The sequence below is a fragment of the Durio zibethinus genome, chromosome 11 (assembly GCF_047325235.1).
Source record: "Durio zibethinus cultivar Kanyao isolate XHJ-2024 chromosome 11, ASM4732523v1, whole genome shotgun sequence".
NCBI classification, from domain to species: domain Eukaryota; kingdom Viridiplantae; phylum Streptophyta; class Magnoliopsida; order Malvales; family Malvaceae; genus Durio; species Durio zibethinus.
Window position 1 is genome coordinate 19743334 of NC_143172.1, and position 22263 is coordinate 19765596.

The window sequence follows — 22263 nt, forward strand, 5'->3', positions numbered from 1 at the left end:
TGATCGTTTAACTTCTCATAAGACTAACCAAATTTATCTATCATTTACTCATCTGTAAGGAGAAAGAAAAAAAGAATAAGCAAAGCACAGCTCAGTAAAGTATAGGCTCACATACCTTATGAAATTAAACATCATTTTCATACATATCATATAGATCATTCAAAAAATTCATTAAATCATAATATCAGAACATTTCAGAAACCATCATTATGTAAAATATTTTATAAATCATAAATCAACATTAAAACATATCAATTCTTAAATCATTGCAACATATGCTGTCATTTGAATACCGTGATCAAACCAAACCATTAATCAATCTTTAGAAATCATCATAAATCATTTTTACATACAAATCATGGATCAATCTTTAAAAATCATCATCATCATCATCATCATAAATCATCATTATCATTAGTTTGTCATTAGCTACAGTCACAACTATAACCCGTGATATTGGTCATATCGATAATTTCATTATTATGATTATTGCTAACTATTATAACCTGCTAACTTAAGTCTTACTCTAACTACTATAACCTATTAGTAGAGCCATATGATCATGTATATGCTAACTATTATTACCCATTAACTAGGGTTGTAGAACTAGTTCTAGTGTCAATGATCCCATTTTCCAGGGATATAAAAATGTAGCTATCATAAAATCGTTCATTAAACATAAATCATTTTTTTATTTCATTCATAAGCATGATCCATCATTTACATAGCAAAAACACAAAATAATCATATGCTTGAACTTATTTTCATATATCAAAAGTAAGAAAATAAAACATTTACTCTTTTATACACATACATATATACATAGTTTTAAAACAAGTAAAGTGTGTGAGATTCTACTAACCTTCTTTCAATTTTACCACTTAGTTTTTTCTCCAAAATAATTAATGGCTTATTCAAAATCATTTCAACATATCAGAAGTTAGTCAATGCTTTTTAAAATCATATATACTAAAACAACTAAGTTATATAAATGTTAACTCAACTAACTAATATTGGCAGCCTAACCTCTTTTCATTAAAATGATTATATCTTAATATGTCCAAATTAGAATGAATATCTCTTTAATGCATTAGAAACTAGACTTGATAAGCTTTCTAACCATATATGGTTCACCTTGTAATTCCTTGTAAATTAATTATAATAAATTTTGCAATCCACATCATATGCTACTACCAAACAGCACATATACTTTTCTAATAAAAATTATATATTTATTCATAGAAGACTCCAAATTCTATTCTTCTTGTTCCATTAGAAAGTAGACTCAATAATATTTTCAAACATTTATGGCATAATTCTTAATTCCTTGTACAAAATTTAAGAAAATTTTCGTTATTCAACCCTGATGATTCTACCATACAGCCTGCATATCCTTAAGTAAAAATTAAACAACTCTTTATAAAAAAACTCGAATTTGACTTCTGTTTATTTCATTAGAAAGAAGATTCAATATGCTTTCCAACTATATATAATAGTCATAGCAATATCTAATCCCTTGATATAAAATATTATTTTAATTCACTATTGTTGATAATAGCATCCTATCCAAAAACATAATTTCTCCTTTAATTTTTAAAAATCCAACTCTCCACTTTTAACCTTTAAAATCCACTTAATAATTATCATTAAATTTTAATAATATGAAGTAAATAAAACCCAATAATTTACCTAAATCGATCATGAAGATTAATGAAAGATTTCATAATTTTTTTATTTTTCTTTCAGAACTTCAACTCCAAATAATAGCAACCAACATAGTATATTTTTTAAATAAAAAGATGACATATACTCACCTTTAAAAGATTAACTCGATTGTAGCCTCTGATTTTTATTCTCCAACTTGATTTTTCATGTTTTTTAACCTTAAAGAATGAGAAAAATGAACTTTTATTTTCTTTATGTTTTATGATAGTTAGGTTTTGTTTCATTTAATACCTTAGCCATTGTTCTTTTACTAATTAATCTCTTAATAAACTGATTAACTTTGGTATTAGTTTAATCCAATTATCATTTGAATTGGGGTATTACACAAGAAGCTTTTTGATTGAGCTAAAAGCCTGAAACCATGAAATGTTCTGCTACATCACATAGGCTCCCTATTGTCGAGCATACAAATAAATACTTGCCTAAACATGCATTCTAGAGTCTAGAAACCATTGCTTTCGAGATGAAAACTTTGGAGAAAATTAATTTAAGTAGCTTAAAGAGCAACTATAATTGTAATCCCTTCCTATCTCTCAGTTTTTCATCGAAGGTGTTAATTTCTATTGAAGAGCTTGTCATTTGAGGTTAGACACCAGAAATTGCTATAAGAATATCATTGCCTTCAACAAAGGGAAATTTAAAATCATATTAAGCTACTCATCTCTAATGTTTCTCACCCCCTAATATCAAGCTAATCATATCAAGGCATTTAAATTTAAAACTAGGGCCTTTGCTACAATTACTTGTATGCCTCATGCATGTCCTTTCAACATTTAAGATAGTCATTCCACAAGCCATCGGGCAATTTTGTAACTTGGCATTGGGATCCACGTTTCCACCATTTTATACCAAACTCTCCATATAAATAACTAATAAAGAATTCTTTAAAAACTTTCTTAGTGCTAAACAAATATCTTAGATAGTGGAATTAGCAATTTAACTAGCCACATCAATTTAAGATATTGACCATATAGTGCCTTTATGATAAAACACTAGCCACGTGGAAAATGTGACAACAAAGCATTTTCTCAGACTACATGTCGGATTGAAAACATATATATTATAATTGTATTATATTTAATTAATTATAATTTAATATTATATAACTAAATTAAAATTTTATATGAAATTTAATATTACATGTGATATACATAATTTTTTATTATAATTGAATAAATATAAAAAAAAGATAAAAAAATATAAGTGAAATATTTTGTGGTGATTGGTGTCAGTTGTCACTATGTCAGCAGCATTTGTCATGTCATGATTGATGTCACTTGTCACTTTATTAACCACATTAGTCATCTAATGTCTGGTGATTTTGTCAGCCACCTAAGAAGCTTCAAATTTTTCATAATTTTGTTTTGACGATTTCTTCTTGTCTCATGCTGATAATGTTTTATATTTTCATTCTGATACGAAGTTGATACATCTTTGCTACCTAATTAATTAGTAATTAATAGTAATACTTCGTTTGGTATGGGCATCAACAATATTAATATGTTAAAATGAATATTATTGATCTTATTTGATATATATAAAATAATAAATAAAATAATATTATAATTATTTTATATTATATTTCATTTATATTTAATTGAAAGAGATAAAATTATAAAAAAATTATCATCAGACTGATATAAAATTATTCAATTCTCTCAAAGTTGAGAGAATTATTTTTAATTCACAAAATTAAATTTATATATCCTATTATATTCTTTAAAATTATATCAATAATTTAAATTATATAAATTTTGAGAAAAGATAATTTTATCCAATAAATAAATTATCTTATTTTAATTTTTTTACATATCAAATATAAGATAGGATGACATTATTTAATCTAATCTTATTCATAGTATCATTTTATCTTATCATAATATTATATTACAAACATGACCTTACATCTTTAAAAAAAAAAAGATAATATCCCATTTGACTTATGAACTATTGTAATTTATTAGATTTGATATCTAAACAAAAAAAAAATTTATAATCAGGTACCTAAACTACATTTTCGTGTGTTAATTTACTCCAACCATTAACACTGTTAACTCTAAACACTTGGTATAAACATCTAATAAAATATTGACACATGTCAAAAACGTCCAATCAACGCCACATTATCAATTTCATGTCAGCATTAAAAGAAATTTTTCAAAAAAATCTAAAAAAAATTTTAAAAAATTAAAAAATATATAAAAACAAGTTTTTTTTCAATTCATTTAAAAAATTTCTCTAAAAAAAACTTCAAACACTCTTAACCCCCAAGATTACTAGCCATTTCCAAACCCAGTAACTGGTGGCTCGCCACCACGTCGATTGTTGTCCATCGTCGTCAACTATAGATTGCCAGTATCAATTTAAACCTAGATTTCACTTGTCGATTTCTTTTGACCTCATCTTTCACGTTCTAATCTTAGTTTTTTTAAAAACAACCCATAGAAGCCTAGATCGACCTCAAAGATTTGATCAAAAAAAATTTTTTGTTGGTTTTCGCTTCTCCGATAACCCCTAATCTTTTACAATTTGTTTCGTTCCTAAAAGTCCTCTTACTTTCCAAAGATCTAGCCTAAAAACCATCACAAACACTCAAACTTGAATCTCAATTTCAATGTTAAAATTTTTTTTGTTTGGCTATTGTTATGTGGTTTCCCTTTTAGGAATGTGATTTTTTTTCTTTTTTTAATGTATGGAATGTGTTATGAGTTATGGCTCATTTTGTTATATGTCAAGAACTCAAGATTGTAGGTTACAAGTCACAAATTTTTTGGAAACTAAAAGGAAAGGCTAAAAAAGTATTGAAGATTGGCATTGATGCAGGCCTTAATCTTGAACACTATATGCTGATAATAATCAGGTTTAAGTTTTTGGTGTAGATCCTAACAAGAAGATAAAGAAGTATATTCAATAGCAGCAGTAGTTGGTTTGCCATCAAAGAAGTTTCAATTCCTAGAAGCTGTATGTATTACTCCGTGTCCGACTTGTTCCTAAAATTTATTTTATGATGATTACTATATCTACTACCTAGGAAAACAAAAACCTTTCTCCATAACCTTTTTATAATACTAGATTTTGGATCATTATTCTATTAAAAGAGAATTTCAAGTTTGTTTTTGCTTTCTTCACAATTATTATGCTTTTTTGTTTTAGAAAAAATAGTTGCTCTTTTTTTAAATTTGGAGACTATTGCATTTATCTAGGTTGTAAAGGCTGTTCTATTAAATGATACTTCTGTTGATGCAACTGTTGGAACACTTTGTTATGTTCTGTTAAAAATGTTAATATAGCACTTAAAAGGTAGTTTAACACTTCAAGTTTTGTCTTCATCTAAGCTTTGTTAGTATGAATTTTCCTAGCAAGCATTCAATGAAAAATATTTCCTTAACTTATTTTTATCATAAATTTTATAGAATTTTTTTGAATTTTTTAGATTATTTTGAAAATTTTTTTTAATATTGATATAACATTAATAATGTAACATTGATTAAACTTTTATATATATTAATATTTTATTAAGTATTTATACCATATTAGGATTTAAAATTAATGATGTTAACGGTTAAAAAAATTAACACACAAAAATATAATTTAAATACTTGATTAAAAATTTTTTTTTTAGGTTTCAAATCTAATAAATTACAATAATTCAGATATCAAATGGGACACTATTCTTTAAGAAAACGAATATGCTTTACCAAAAACATGTCGACACGAAAAGATGAAAAAACTACCGGAACTGAAGGCATAAGTTACCAGAGCCCTGGCGTATTACCTGCGCTGTGCATAGAATGGCAGAGTTCATGATTGGCAACGAATGGCTACAAAACAAAAGAATTGAATACTAAAGGATGGAAAGAAAAACAATTTCTTTTGCCATAAACCCCAAACATTATATAAAAAAATAACAGCAAATTTATGAAGACTCTTAACTCTGTCTTTTGTTTTTATTGCAAATAACCTCTTAATCTGGTGGAGTCATTGCGACTGCTACTTTCACAATCTCAAAGATTCCTCCAATCAAAGGTGTTTTTTTTTTTTTTCTCTCTTTTAAAATTTGTTCTTATTCCATTGAATATTTGTAATCTGGATTTTTTTTTCCCTGCTTTTCCCAGATCCTAAAAAACCCATTGTGTTAAAGGCAAGTTTTTTTCGATGTCTCCAGGTAATATGGTTTTTCTTACAAAACCAATATAAAACTGTATAATATTAGGAAATCCTGATTTTTCATTCTTATCATTATCGTTTCTCCTTAATATAAAACTGTATAATATTTAGAAAATTAACTTTTTTACCTTGCGTTTACGGATTTAGTAGTCTTAGGAGAAGGTTGCAGTAATCAAAAGCGAGAACGAAGGTAATTGGATACTCTTTTATTTAATTAGTCAATTGATTCTTCTGAAAATTCTTTATTGTAATGTAGTAATGAGTAAATTTTTTCGTTGAAATTGATTCTGAATAATCACCTTTGAGTTTCTGCTTATCTTTATTTGATTCTAGAATTTAAAACTGCTACAATCATATATACATGCTACAATCATATATACATGCATGTATATATGTATTTGTATACATGAATACATACAAGTTTATTATGGGCGTATGTATGCTTGCATGTATGTAAACATATGTGTTGTGAATTGCCTTGTGAAGTTTTTTCTGATCCAAATAAGATATGGGCTGCAATTGTACTGTATGCTGCAGAGTTTGTTTTTTATTCTTTAGTATTTTCTTTCCTGTTATTTGTCCCCTTTTTAATATAAGGGTTTCAAGGCTAAATACGTATGGCCCTCTTTTAAGTGAAAGAGAAACACCAATGCAATATGTAATCAGATAGAGGGAAGTCAGGCATACAGGCTAATGCCCTTATTAGGCAACTCCATTATTGAAAATTATCTGCATTGTGACATGCAACCCTCCTATCAATGGTGCCCCCTTTGTCTATCACCTGCATCTCAACTTTAATATTTACAATCAGTTGATGCTGAAGATGTTATTTTTGTTGTTTCTTGATTCCTCCAACACATAAATTACTTGCTAGGATTGCAAATTTTACCACATTTTAATAAAGTTGTGTCGAGATGTGTGTTGCAAATTTGTATGCTGAAGCAAGTAGGTATAAGAAGCATAATAAAGTATTTAGTAATCTAAGGTTTACGTAGCTGTGCATTTTGGTTAAAGAAATGGTGACACGCTGAAACTTTTATTAGGCATCTATATGTTGTGGTCAAGGTACCATTTTATCATATGATGGGAAAGAGTGGGAAAGGAGAACGCTTAAGAGAAAATGGCATGCTTGATGAGAGAAATGGAAAAGTATTGTAGAAGTGAAAATAATGCAGTATTTTGTTGACACAAGATTTTTAATCTGTCTTAATTAATTTGTTAATTCACCCCCCGTTATGCAATTTTGTTCTAGTCTTTGTGAATTTAATAAATTATTCTTCCTTGTGGTTGTTTATGCTGTTTTCAGATGGAAGTGCAAAATTCTGAACAAAGGCATATAATTGAAATATGTGGAGATGTGCCAGCTGCAGAGACAAGCCTGGGTGGAAGTAAGATTTGTGGAGGTGCAGTGTGTGGGTTTTCTGATGCTCAAACCAGTTCTAAAGATGCAAAGGAACGCACAGCCTCAACGCGGAAACTTTTGATGGCGGTAGTGCTCTGCATTGTCTTTATGATCATAGAAGTAGGTGGAGGAATTAAAGCCAACAGTCTTGCAATCTTAACTGATGCAGCTCATCTCTTGTCAGATGTTGCCGCATTTGCAATCTCCTTGTTCTCTCTTTGGGCATCAGGGTGGGAGGCAACTCCACGTCAATCTTATGGATTCTTTAGAATTGAAATTCTTGGTGCCCTTGTTTCCATCCAGATGATATGGCTTCTAGCTGGCATCCTTGTTTATGAAGCCATAGCTAGACTTATCCACCATACAGGTGAAGTCCAAGGCTTTCTCATGTTTGTGGTTTCTGCATTTGGTCTAGTAGTTAATATTGCTATGGCTCTCTTGTTGGGTCATGATCATGGGCATCACCATGGCCATGACCATAGTCATCACCATGGTGGGAATGATCATGACCACCACGATCATAGTTATAGCCATGACAAGGAACCACATAATCATGGATTAATTATAACTTCTCATCATCACCACCGTCATCATGGCTCAAATTCTGAACTAGATGATGAACATCATCATACTCAAGAAGCTGACCACCTAGAGCCTCTGCTTAAGAGCTACTCAGATTGTGAAAAAAATTCAGAAAGTGGAGCACCTCGGAAGAAGGAAAGAAACATCAATGTTCAAGGGGCTTATCTTCATGTCCTAGGGGATTCCATTCAAAGATGGAGTGATGATTGGTGGAGCAATTATTTGGTACAAGCCTGAGTGGAAAATAATTGATCTGATATGCACCCTTGTATTCTCTATTATTGTGCTGGGAACAACCATCAGGATGCTAAGGAACATTTTGGAAGTTCTTATGGAGAGCACACCCCGAGAAATTGATGCCACAAGGCTTGAGAAGGGTTTATGTGAGATGGATGAGGTTGTTGCCATGCATGAACTGCACATTTGGGCTATAACTGTTGGCAAGGTGTTATTAGCTTGCCATGTCTTAATTAAGCGTGAAGCTGATGCTGACATGGTATTGAACAAGGTTATAGATCATATCAGGAGAGAATACAATATCAGTCATGTGACTATTCAGATAGAGCGCCAGTAAATCCATGGCGCAATAAATTTTGTAATTTTACTGTTCTTGGCTGGTTTATTTTTAAGATTTCTAGCTACCCTTGTCTATGTTGCTTGTGTTTGCAAATCTCCCATCACGTAGCAAGCTCGTTATATCATCCCAAAGGGGAGGCTAGGTGATCTTCTTCTGCCAACTTTTTTTTTTTTTTGAAACCCTTTATTTTAGATAGAAAACAAAGTTTACATATACAGCAAAGTGAGTAAATTCCAGTGAGAATAGAGCTTAATGATTGAGATTCAGTAATACAAAATGTAGATGTAAAGAAGTATGATGAGCCTTTTGTAGTTTGATGCTTTAAAGTCGAACTCTAGCTATTCATCATGTCCACTATTTAGTAACAACGCACAATCATATCTCACATGTTTTTGTAAAACTCAACGATTGAAAAACCGTTGGCACAGCATGCCACTCCAACACGAAAAAAGACTGCTTCTTTTGCCTAGCTCTGGAATTCTTTTTCTGTCGTTTCCTTACCTCTTCCGTTTTAAGTTAATCATGAACAAATCAAACTGATACACGCGTTTAACTTAGATTGGTATCCTGGCTTTCAGGGATTACAGAATCCACTACTATCACTTTCCCATTGACCGGTAATGCTTCATAGCGGTTGTTAAGTAACTCTATGCATTGCTTATCGTCCACGTATGGAGTATCCACTGCATTTTTCTGCAGCAAAGATCCAGTGTTAATCACGAAATCCTTGGATTGCTAAAAGTGATATCAATCAACTTGGCTTTTTACATTTTAGTTATGTGAAGTACGATGTAAGTGAAGGGCAAAGATCATTGCCAGAGGACTGATGGGTATTCTGTAATTTCTATTGCCTAACCATCAAGTAAATGGCGTCTCCGATTGGTACACTCTTTAACATATCTCCTGCCACATGCTCAATTCCTACAACACAAATAAATTTATGAATGCCAAGGAGGTAGAACAGTTTTCAACTTGACAACTTTAGCAAATGAATATCAGGCGTTATGAATTGTTAATTTTAATAGTGAGTATTACCCTTTTTTTTTCTTTTAATTCCTGTAGCTCCATTCATAGCCAAGTAACTGAGGTGTTCAAGGAGCTCAACGGAGTCTCAGACTCCTTAAAGGGAAGTTGATGTGGCATATGTAAATAAGCAGGGGAAATGACTTAAAGGTGCTATTAAATGTTTTGAAAAAAGCTGCTTGAAGGAAAAGAAGCAGTTGTTCAGACCAAGGCCAAAATATTATTTGCTCTATGCAGTGCTAACATCTCACTATTTGTAACTTGAATAACGATTATACCTGGATGGGAGGGAGACTTCTCAATAATGTGTGGCAAATCAAAATTAATTAATACCCTTAATGGCACGGTACTTGGAAACAATCCAGTGTAGAATAGAACCACCACCGCCGCTTCATCTACCAAGGACTTGTAAGCGCTTATTTTGTCCGAAAGTTTGATTAAAAAAAAATATACGATTTTGGCTTGAATATATCATGTTAAAACAATTCAAGCATTTTGATTTGATTGAGCTCGTATTAATTACGTACTAAAATTCGAAATCAATTCAGTTTTACATTGGTTGGCCAGAGAGCCTAATAAAAATCTAAATTAGATTTTTCAAATCCAAAATTTAATTTTAGGTCTATTTCAATTTGAAGGCCCAATTTAATATTAGGTTGAGTGCTCATATTAGGCTTAAAAAGGCTCAAATGTTAACAAAAACTCACATTTGTTTTTATAAGCCCAAAAACCAAACACATTTACTTTTAAAAAAAAGAAAGATCAAAGGGTTGGCTGCTATGATAACAGCCTCCACTCACTTTCCCTTTTTCTCGAATTGTTTTTTCTTCCTCCTAAATTGCCAATTTAATTTTCAATTAATCTATTTTATCCCTTCAATTTTCACCTATAGCACCTTTACAATGAATTATTTAAACCCATCAACCAAGAATTACAGTGGCCATTGCTGCAATATCAAATCAAAAATCTCAATCTTTTTTTTTAAAAAACATGAATTCACCGGTAAAAGGGTGAAAATCTTTTAGGGGATTCTTGATAAAATCCTAAAAGAATTTATAGTAAAAAAAAAAGGGCTCAATAACCAAAAATAATTTGAGCAATATTTTCTTCCATACTCACCATCCTTAACCTTCAACATATAGCAAAAAAAAAAAAAAAAAAAACCAACAACACCACAAAACACCAATCGACACCACTAAGGACACACCTTATTCCTATTTTTTTTTAACCATTTTCCATCAAACCCTCAAAGCAGACACTACCCAAGGCCCTTCGCCTTCACACTTTCAACCATCACCCATCCCTAATCCCCACACAAAACACCAAAGCCCCAATACCCACCACTGCTTAAAGCCAAGACCATACCCACTCGAGACAACCACCGAGAAGGTTGTTACCACCATCATCACCATCTGATTAGCCCCATTGCCATTACAACTATTACCATAGACTCGAGCCTCCCCCTTGAAACACCTAAACAACAAGTAATAGAAGAAAATTCTAACTTTCATTCTGTCTATACCAAGCTACCAAGATTGTCAACATTCATCACCTCTCACCTAATAAAAAAAATTGAAAACACCATTAAACAGCCCTTTTTCCACTGTCTACCACCAACACCCGTATTACCAAGCTTAAGGATTACCGACCTACCATCGAACACCCATTCTATCAGCATCTAAAAAGCCCAAATCACAAATAATAATAATAATAATAATAACAATAATAATAATAATCACAGTCCTCACAATTTGTGAGGAACCTAACAAAAAAAAAAATGAGGGGGTAACGTTTCGGCTAGGGTTATGTTCATAAGGATTTAGGGTTTCAAATCTTAGGGAAAGGAAGAAGAAGAAACTACCTAAGGTGGTGAAATAAGAGGTGACCGTGGAGGGGTGTTTTGGGTTTTATGGCTTCTACATAGGTTTAGGTGTTCAAATTTAGGGGTAGGGAAAGCTAAAGGAAGACAAAGAACATATTGAAAGCCTAGGCCGTTTAGAAGCAGAGGATAGGTGTTTTTGAATTTTGAAACTACCCAATTTCAACTCAAATATAGAGTTTGCTGGGGCTGTTTTTGGAAAAACGAAGGTTGGATTTGTGAAGAAGATGAAGAAAGGAAACCATGGCTTAAATTTTGGAAGGAAAGGCCACTGATTGACTGCAGCATTGACGACGACAAAGGGAAGATGGTAGGGGCAGGTTTTCTAGCTAGAAATTGGGCTTTGGTTTGTTGAAAAAGATAAAGGATTTTTGAAAAAAATGAAGATAGAATGAGTTAAAAAAAATCTTGAGACTTTATAATATATATATAAAAAAAAAAAAAAAAACCTAAGTAAACCAGTTGGACCAAGACCCGACCTAGACCTAATTGGCTCGACTCGTGACCTAGCCTCTCCAGACCCAATCTATTCACCTGATTTAGCCCACTAGTTCCATTCAAGCTTGTTCCAAATCCTCCAATTAAGCTCCTCTCTTATTTTGAATCATATTGAGTTTAAGCTCAAAAGACTATTTGAGTATATTTTGCTCTCATTTTATTTTATTATGGTATTACATGCATATATTTAATGTTGTATACTCTTAAAAGTAAATTTATTTGTGGATGATTAACTTGATAAAAAAATTATGTATAAATTCTTAAATAAAAATAAATTAAACTAATTTTGTAATTTTAAAATGTTTTTTGAAAAGGAAATTTTAGGAATAAAATAAACAATATTTTTATGAAAAAAAATGATCATGAAAACCCTGCCTAGATGTTGGAGGGAATTCAAAATTGTGTTTTAAAAATTTAATTTCGCTTAAATATGTGGAATTAAAAAATCAAAAATGAAAAAGTATTAATAAATACTCTTAAAAGTAAATTTATTTGTGGATGATTAACTTGATAAAAAAATTATGTATAAATTCTTAAATAAAAATAAATTAAACTAATTTTGTAATTTTAAAATGTGTTTTGAAAAGGAAATTTTAGGAATAAAATAAACAATATTTTTATGAAAAAAATGATCATGAAAACCTTGCCTAGATTTGGAAGGAATTCAAAATTGTGTTTTAAAATTTTAATTTCGCTTAAATATGTGGAATTAAAAAATCAAAAATAAAAAAAAATTAATTAAGTTAGATTAAATTAAAATTTAAAATATAAAGAAAATAAATTTTCATAAGTAAATCATATAACAAATAAAGTTTATTTTATTTTTAATTTTTAGGAAGGAAATGATAATAAGTAAATGGGAATAAAATATGAAAATTGATTGTTCTAATTTTCAGCTATCATTTGTATAATTTATTTGTTTCATATTGCATCAATATAAAATTGCTAAGGAAAAAAAAGAATAAAAATTGAACTTCTTTCAAAAGTCTGCTTACATGCGGAGATAATTGAAGAAGTTCAAGTTATCGACAATTTTTATTTTTCTCATAGGAAAAAAATTTGAAACCTTAAAACACTCGAAATATTAAAACCTCAAAATCTTAAAACTTGAAACCTTAAAAATCGAATCTTTGAAACCAAAAAATACTCGAAACCCTAAAACTCGAAGCCTTAAAAACCTTAAACCCTAAAACCCTAAAACCTTAAAACGAGACCCTGAAAACCATGACTTATGGCCATACCCTAAAACCATCACAAAATTCCAAGAATTTGTATGAAAATCTTCTATGAAGTAGTCTGTTCCCAAATACCACTTAGAGGATAGGGTATTTAGGAAATTTTATTTTTTAAAAATTTTTGTATGATTCCTTAATCCTAAATAATAATAAGATTAAACAAAAAAAAATTAAAAAAAAGATTTTAAATATAAATAATCACACCTAAACTTTACCTAAATGTTGAAAATTCAATGTAGTCTCATTATATCTAAGGACCCGATGTCAAAATTGTATTTTATTTTCATGCATAGCATCCATTGGCATACATGCATCTATTTATTATTATTTGTACTTATTTCGCATATTTATGCCTTTAATTATTGTTTGTTAGCTAATTATACTATCACTAGCTTTTTTGCATAAAATTATTTTTTAGAATGTAATTTAAAAATATGACAGTATAAAATAAAACAAAAATAACACTCTGGATAAATAATTTTTGGTGCTCTGTCTAAATGTTAAAAGGTCACTAACACTTATCTTCTACAAAGAATGTCATTCTCATTTTTAAAGAATGTTGTAATAAATCTTAGGTAAAAAGAATTATTTTTAAATTTTATCTAGATATTGAAGAATTTTAAGTTAATTCTTTTACTTAAAGATTTTTGTAATATTCTTATATAAATGACTAATAAAATCGATTTTGTTTTAAAAAAAAGTGAAGGAGATTATTATTAAAGTTCAAATTAAAACCATTTTTATCCAATATCAAAAGATAACGTATGATTAATTAGTACCGTTTTTAAACAGGCACTCTGGAATGCTAATCCTTTCTCATATATAACCATATTCCTGAACCCAACTTTATTTTCGTAAACTAAAATTTATCTTTTTGATAAATTTTAAATCTTGTTTTATTATTTTATTAAAAAGATAAATTTTTTAGTTGATCAATTACACTTAATAAAAAAAGATTGATTACGACTTCTCTTATTTTATTCGATTTTCCAAAATTTTTAGTCAAACATCCCAAAACACCGTTATTACAGGAATTCAACCCTTCAAAACCTTCGTAACTTTTTAGCATATCTTCCACAAACATATTGTTGTAATCTATTATAGAGCTCTTGAAGATTTCCTAAAACCTCACATCCTTGACCACTACTCAACGGTACTCATCCCATGTGCCCTGTTAAATGGAAGCTTTCATGAACTACATCCTTCAATTGGTACATGTTTTGAATTAACCATGAAATTTTTGGGAAAGTGAAATCATGACATGTTAAGTCGTAATGAAAAAAAATGGAGGCAATAAGCATTCTCAAAGTGTTTTACCAGACATCTATAACGGCTTTGTCCTGATACAAGTCTAGAAAAGGAGACAAGGATCCTCTAACTGGGCTTCTATTGAAGTATTTGGAATGTTGGTGCTTAATTTTTAACTTTTTCACATAAATAAATATTATGAATACAAGAAAGTATCTTTTGATTTAAACCTTCAATTAGTGTATATACCTTAGAATTCTAACAAAGTTGATAGTGTTCGCAGATTAAACCTCAACTCCTAATGTTAAAATTGAAGATATATAATACTTATTTAATATTCTGTCAGAGGTTTATAACCGCTTTAACACTATTATGATCATTTGCTTATCCTTATTTATAAACATTTACAAGAAAGTTTTTAATTTTCTTGTTGAAGTGATACCACTTCTATGTTTATATAAGTAGAGTTTCTTATTTATGTCTCCATTGCTATAGACATTTAATTATAAACTCCATTAAGAGTTCAATCTCATCCTCCATTTAAACAATGGCTTACACTAGTATTCCAAATATTTAGAATGGGTTGACTAATGTTTATAGACACATAACAATAACTTATTGTTACCTATTAAACTTTGCAATTAGAGGCTACTAATTCAAAGTTAGTTTACCTTTATTAGTGTTTAAAAGGAATTTTAAACCCATTCCACTTGTGGTGTTTCTTACCAAATTTCTAGTTATGGCATTGGTAAGAGGATCTACTAAATTGCTAGTAGGTTTAACATATATGATGATAATTACCTCATTTTTTATCAATTCTCTAATATAACTATGTCTTAGACTAATATGTCTAGATTTTCCATTATAAATTTCACTATAAGCTCTAGACATAGTAGCTTCACTATCATAGTATAAGGAAATGGTTGTCATTGGTTGTGGCCACAACGCTATATCCATTAATAAATTTCTTAGCCATTTAGCTTCCTTGCCTGCTGCAACTAAAGCTATAAATTCAAATTCCATAGTTGAATGTGAAATGCAAGTTTGTTTTTTAGATGCCTAACTAATTGCACCACCTTCAAGGGTAAACATCCATCCTGAAGTGGATTTATTATTACTTATACTAGTGATCCAACTTGCATCTGAATATCCTTCCAAAACAGCTGGATCTCCGAAATAAAATAAGCCAAAATCTTTAGTTCTTTTAAGATAACCTAGAACTCTTCTTATGGCTTTCCAATGACTTATACTACGCTACTTGTATATCTCGATAACTTGCAAATAACAAAAGCTATATCTGGCTTAGTACAATGCATAGCATACATAATACTTCCAATAACACTAGCATATTCAAGTTGTGCAATTATATAATCTTAATTTTTTGTTAATTTTATACTTGTATCATGTGGAGTATTGGCTTCTTTTATATAGAGAAACTTAAACTTATTAAGCAGTTTCTTAAAATAATGACTTTGATTAAGTACGAAACCCTTATTATATCTCTTAACTTTAATTCTCAAAATGGTATCAACTTCATTTAAATCTTTCATTTTGAAATTAAAAATCAGATAACTTTTGGTTTCATTTATGCCAATCATATTAGTACTAAAAATTAACATATCATCCAAATAGAGACATATTATAACTCTATATTCTTTAGTAAATTTTGAGTAAATGCACTTATTTGCTTCATTGTGTTTAAGACCATTAGCTACTATGATTGAATCAAACTTTTCATGCCATTGTTTAGGAGCTTGCTTTAGCCCATAAAGTGACTTAATTAATTTACAAACTTTATTCTTATTACATGGAAGAATAAAACCTTCTGGTTATTCCATGAATACTTCTTTCTTTAAGTCACCATTTAAAAAGGTTGTCTTAACATTCATTTGATGCACATGTAATTTATAAATGGAAGCCAAAGCTATAAGAACTCTAATGGATGTTATTCTAGCTACTTGAGCATATGTGTCAAAAAAATCTGTCTTTTTTTTGTTTAAAACCTTTTACAACTAATCTTACTTTAAAGGTTTGTACAGAACCATCTGTATTATATTTCTTTCTAAACACCCATCTACATTCCATAGGTTTAAAACATGGAGGTAATCTACCAAGACTCATGTATTATTGGACATGATTGAGTCTATTTCATCATTAATAGCTTCTTTCCAAAAAGCAACATCTCTTAAAGTCATAGTTTCATTAAATGTTTTAGGGTTTTCATCTACATTTAGTAAAATTGGTGTTTTCTTAAGCACTTTGGTTCTATTTTTTTCTACTAGGAATACTATAGAATATGGAGAAACAAAATCAGAAGACAAAAGATTCTCTTTTCTAGTTTTTTTGTTCATTCTAATTTTAATAGAATCATTACTTTCTTTTCTTTTATTTTCAGTCGTAGGAATCATTTTAATTTGTTTCTCCATATCAATTTTAGTATCACATATAAACTTATTTTCAAAAAATTCTACATGAATAGATTCGACAATAACATTAGTATTTAAATCAAGAAGTCTATATGCTTTTGAATTCTGTGCATAACCAACAAAAATACATTTAATACCTCTAGGTCCTAATTTTGATTTATGAGGATAAGGTATTTTATAAAAGGCAATGCACCCGCACACTTTAAAATAATCCAAGTTTGATTTTCTACCATGATTCCAAAGTTCATATGGTGTCTTTAAGAATTTCTTTGAAAGAATTCTATTATGTATATGACATGCTATTAAAAGTGCTTCTCCTCAAAGATTTAGAGGTAATTTAGCATTTAACAACATACTATTTACCATATCAACCAAGGTTCTATTTTTCCTTTCGGCTAAACCATTTTGTTAGAGTGCATAAAGGGTTGTCTTTTGATGAATAATTTCATTATCTTCACAAAAAAGAGAAAATGAATCTGGCAAATATTTGCCACCCCTATCAAGTCGAATAATTTTGATTTTTTTCTCCCTTTAATTTTCAACAGCTGATTTATATTCTTTGAATTTATCAAAAGCTTTATTTTTTGTTCTCATTAGATATACAAAAGTATAATGAGAACTATCATCTATAAATGTTATAAAATACACTTTTCCTCCCCTTGTTAATAAACCATTTAACTTACAAATATTAGAATATACGAGTTCTAATAATTTTATATTTCTTTCAGCTTTAGGAAAAGATTTCTTAGTCATTTTTGCTTGGACAAAGATTTCACATTTAATGTCATGATTTTTTTGGTATGTTATATAACCATGCTTAGTCATATAATTCATATATTGTTAATTTAAATGTCCTAATCTAGCATGCCATAAAAAAGAAGAATGCTCAACAATATAAAAAAAAACATTATTTATTTCATCAATGCTTAGTTTAAACATACCATCATTGGAATATATTTTTCTAATGAATACACCATTTTTGGAGACTATAACTTTATCAGACTCTAGTACAATCTTAAAGCCTTTCTTACATAATAGATTTGTATATACAATGTTCTTTCTAATCTCAGGAACATAAAAAACATTAAATAAAGTTAGTTTCTGTCCTGAGGTGAATTCAGTTCAACCATTTCTTTTCCAATCACTTTGACAGGAACATGATTTCCCGTAAGGATGTTTTCTGGTCTCTTGCATTCTTCATAAGTCTTGAACTGCTCTTTGTTGTTGCAAACATGAATTGTTGCACTAGAATCTAATCATTAATTAGATGACTTATTTGCAGTAGCCATATGAATTTTGATGATCATTTCAATTTGCATGTCAATCACCATTGCAACAAGTTCATTAATTTCTTGCTCAACCAGATTTGCCTTGCTTTCAAAACTAGAACCAATCTTAATTCCATCATTTTTAAATCTGCAATCTTTAATCAAATGTCCTTTCTTTCCATAATGGAAACACATTTTATTCTTGTTAAATTTGGATTTCTTAAATCCATTCTTCTTGACTTTAAAATTGTTTTGAAATTTACTAGAAGACTTGTGAGCTTTTCTAGAATTTTGTCCACTCACATAATTCACATTGTAACCTCCAAGAAAGAGGGTATCTCTTGCACGATTTTCTACTTCAATCTGTATGTGAGTATGAAATTCTTCAATAAAGAAAGTATCTGTTAAAGACAAAACTTTCTTCTTATATCCATTCCAAGAAGAAGGAAGTTTTGACAAAATAGCTCCAACTTGAAGTAAATCAAGAACCTTAATTTCTAGCTCACTTAACATAGAAACTAGAATTTACAGCTCATGCACTTTGTCCATGATTGGTTTATCATCAGTTATTGAAAATTCAAAGAATTTTAAAGCCAAAAACTTATCCGTACTTTTCTTTTCATTCATGTATTTGTGTTCAAGAGCATTCCATATCTTTTTTGGTGTTTTCATATTTCTGTATAGGTCATATAGACGGTCAAATAATGAATTCAAAATATAACCTCGACAGACTAGTTCATCTTATTCACGTTTGCTTCTTATTGCCTTAATAACATTAGAATCTTCGGGAGTTAGTTTTGAAATTGGTTTCAAATTTGGATCAAGTACATAAAACATCTTCAATGCAGTCAATAGAAAAACCATTTTGTCCTTTCACCTAGTGTAGTTTAATCCATTAAAACAATCAAGTCTGATTACATCTTGATTTTGAAATGAACCTTTATGCTTGATTCCAAATCCATAGTAGCAGTAGGGACAACAATAGATGTAATATCCATAATTGCTTTTAAATTGTTGGTAAAATAAGAAAAACAAAAATAGTAAGAATGAAGAAAATATGGCTTTAAGGCGTGAATAACACTATCTTAAAGGCAATTATGCCTATAAGATATAACAAAGCCTTAAAACTCTCTAAATCAGAAGTAGTAAAATTGATCAGGCAGAAATATTTATTTATAATAAATAAACAGTCACCAATCAAGCCAATTCAAAAAATCATGACATTTTGTATGGTCATGTTTTATTGTTTAAATAAACTTTATTTAAAGAATCATGTTTTTCTGTTTAGATATGTTTATTTGTACCATCATATTTTTCACTGTTCAAACATATTTATTCAGAATCAAGAATATTTCGAAATAAATAATAATAATAATAATAATAATAATAATAATAATAATAAAGATTTAAATAATTAAATCTATTTATCAAATAAACCTAAATATCCCAAGTGTCCAAGTGCCCATCATTGATTTTTAAAATTGTCTGATCTATTAGGAAAACTCTTAACAAACCCAAATGACTTGACCCACTCCAACATTTAGCTCAATTACTTAAATAACATAAGTGATTTCTTTTAAACCATATATAAATGATTTTTTTACTCAATATGAGATTCATCACATTCTAAACTACCAACAGAAATACAATCCATTGGAATCTCAACTTTAATGTGAAATATGAAATCTTGATCACAATACATTAAGCTATTCAAGTTTTGAACATGTCCAGGCAGCATTCTGTTGCAAGTCCTTTCTTCCAAAATTTCTCATAGTATTCGTCATAGGTAAAACTTTGATAGACTGCAGGGTGCCCATCGTCGATCAACTCCGTTGCCGGACCTATCAAAGCATCAGGTGATGGACAGTAGAAGGTAGGAATAGATATTCTTTCTTTATTGCAGTTCACAACGGCTCGATGGAGCACACTTTTGTAGCGATCATCGCTAACGACCTGTTACAAAAATTAAAACTTCGTTAGTGCTTTATGCTCTTCCAGGACAGCGGTCGCTCTAAAGTCAAAATCACAATTGACCCCTTATCTCCTGCATCTACCAATTGTGTTATTACCTCCAAACACTGAAACAAATACATGGTTAGGTGAAAATATCTTGAACTTCAACTCGCAGTAATAGTACCTCTTCAAAAAAAGTGTCAAAATTCCAAGTTCATCAACAGTTAAACTCTGTTTTCTTCGCTTAGATTAGACCAAGTGTACTTAATCTTTATAAAAGAATTGGGCAAAATTTTAACCCACAAGCTATAATATGCACCAAAAGCAGGGATACTTTAAATGCTGCTAGGCCAAAAGCCCAAAATCATGTACTTGACGTTTGACTTGGAAGGACAAAAAGTAAAAAAAGGTTTGACATTCTTTGCATGAGTCGGAGAGTCTAATCTCTTTTGGCGATTGCAATATAATAAAAACTGTTGTGTGAATTTTCCTTGACATAAGGACAATCAAACTATAGTATTCATTGTACTAGAGCTTAGATCAAGGGGAAACTTATACACTCCCAGGCTGATGTAAGTGTATTTGCAGTCAGCAAGTTCATTTCCATTAACTTTCAGTCTAAATCCAATTTTGGCCACTATTTTTTTTTTTTTTTTTTGACAAACAAGGAATTGTAAAATTCACCTGCATTTGATCACCTATGTTGACAATGAAGGTGTTGGGAATAGGATTGACGGCAATCCACTTGCCATTTCTTAAAACCTGTAATCCTGGCACGTCATCCTGAAGAAGAATGGTTATTAAATTAGGATCAGTATGGCCTGGCAACCCATAAGTAAGTTCTGGCTCTGGACAGGGCGGATAGTAGTTTAAAACCATGTGTTGCCCATGCTTGCTTATTATCTTATCTATATGATCCCTCTTCAGGCCTAAGCTTTCTGATATGGCCTCAAGCAGTCTTAGCGCTAAACCTCTAACACAATTGCAATACTCAGCCACATCCTCCCTGTCAAGAAGCAAATATTGACATATTCAATCCCCGTTAAAACGATGAAAATTTGGTTTTCGCACTCGATAATTAGCATGGTCTGTCATGATTATTAACCTGAAGGATGGCGGATTTGAAGGCCATTCGTGTATGTGATCTTCAAGAGGGTAGCAATGGAGTCTCAGAAAATCCCTCCAGTTGGCAAACTTCTCCGTCTTAACATTGAAACTAGTTGACAACCGGTTGGCCTTGAAAGGGTCGTCATCTTGACTCTGCAGGTCGATAAGAGGAATGGAAACATCTGATACCTGAACATCAGAGGGATTTGGACGGTCGGAGATTGGTCTGATGTAATTGGAAGGCACCTGTTTAACTGTAGATGCGAGGTCTGCCAGTAATAGCTTGGTGGAGGCCATGGGAAACGAAATATGCAGGGATCCTGAAGTTCTTACTTTGCAGAACTTTGTAGTTTCTGCACCCATTTATACACTCATTACTGACGATATTAAAAGAGGATGACATTGCCTGTTTGACATCAGAAGATTCACGTCATCCGGAGTGTTAGTACTACACGTGGATTTTGACAATTTCTATGAATTTTAACAACGAAAAAATTACTAAAAATTTTGAGAAAAAATACTAAAAAAAATAGAAATCTATTAGTAGTATTGGTAGTTGTAGCATTATTGTAGTTTTTCTCTTCTGTTTCTGCAGGTTCTGACAATGATTTGACAGCTTTTACAGCATCACAATTTTGTTTGCAGTTTCCATCGTAGTGGTCATCCCAGGCACCTTAGCTATGTCACGTGAAATGAAATTGAAAATAAAAATGAAGCCTTGGAATTTAGGCAGGAGTGTTAATTGGTTCCCATGTGAATAAACTGACATGTCCTTCGAAACGTGTATGATTCCTTGATGATTAGACAAAAAAGCTAATTACTATATGCTGAGCGGTTGAGGTATGCCATATTAATTTGACCTCACATGCTTTTAATTTTTTATCATTATTGGTGTGATTTGATAATAAAATATTGAATTTTTTTATTTTCAATGGTTTGAATAACTTAAAATATTAAAAAAAAACCCCAAAAAAAGGCATATTTAAAATTAAAAAATAAATTATTTCTAACATACAAGTCAATTATTACGGCAGTAAAATGCTAGCGAAATTAATATGAAAAATATCAAGAGTTGGGAGTCGGGAACCTAATGTCTATAGCTTTGGTAGAGCTAGGTAGAAATTTTAGTGAGCAAACAATGCTGTTGGTAAACAAGTCTGTTTAAAAGATGCC

General features: G+C 30.3%; 1 protein-coding gene and 2 pseudogenes across 2 annotated transcripts; 1 reads left to right on the top strand and 2 right to left on the bottom strand.

Moving 5' to 3' along the window:
* Positions 1–5912: 5912 nt before the first annotated feature.
* Positions 5913–8668, top strand: LOC111290663 (metal tolerance protein A2 pseudogene; annotated as a pseudogene). Its single transcript, XR_016346461.1, has 2 exons — positions 5913–6082; positions 7199–8668. The product of XR_016346461.1 is annotated as a metal tolerance protein A2 pseudogene (transcript).
* A 167-nt stretch (positions 8669–8835) lies between these two features.
* On the bottom strand, positions 8836–11143 carry LOC111290238 (caffeic acid 3-O-methyltransferase 1-like; annotated as a pseudogene).
* An 8562-nt stretch (positions 11144–19705) lies between these two features.
* Positions 19706–21393, bottom strand: LOC111290944 (protein DMR6-LIKE OXYGENASE 2-like). The gene is made up of 3 exons (XM_089768804.1): positions 21089–21393; positions 20668–20989; positions 19706–19983 (listed from the first exon to the last, which is right to left on the bottom strand). The coding sequence occupies exons 1-3, from the start codon at positions 21385–21387 to the stop codon at positions 19741–19743; spliced, it is 864 nt and encodes a 287-aa protein (XP_089624930.1). The 5' UTR covers positions 21388–21393; the 3' UTR covers positions 19706–19740.
* Between the last annotated feature and the right edge of the window lie 870 nt (positions 21394–22263).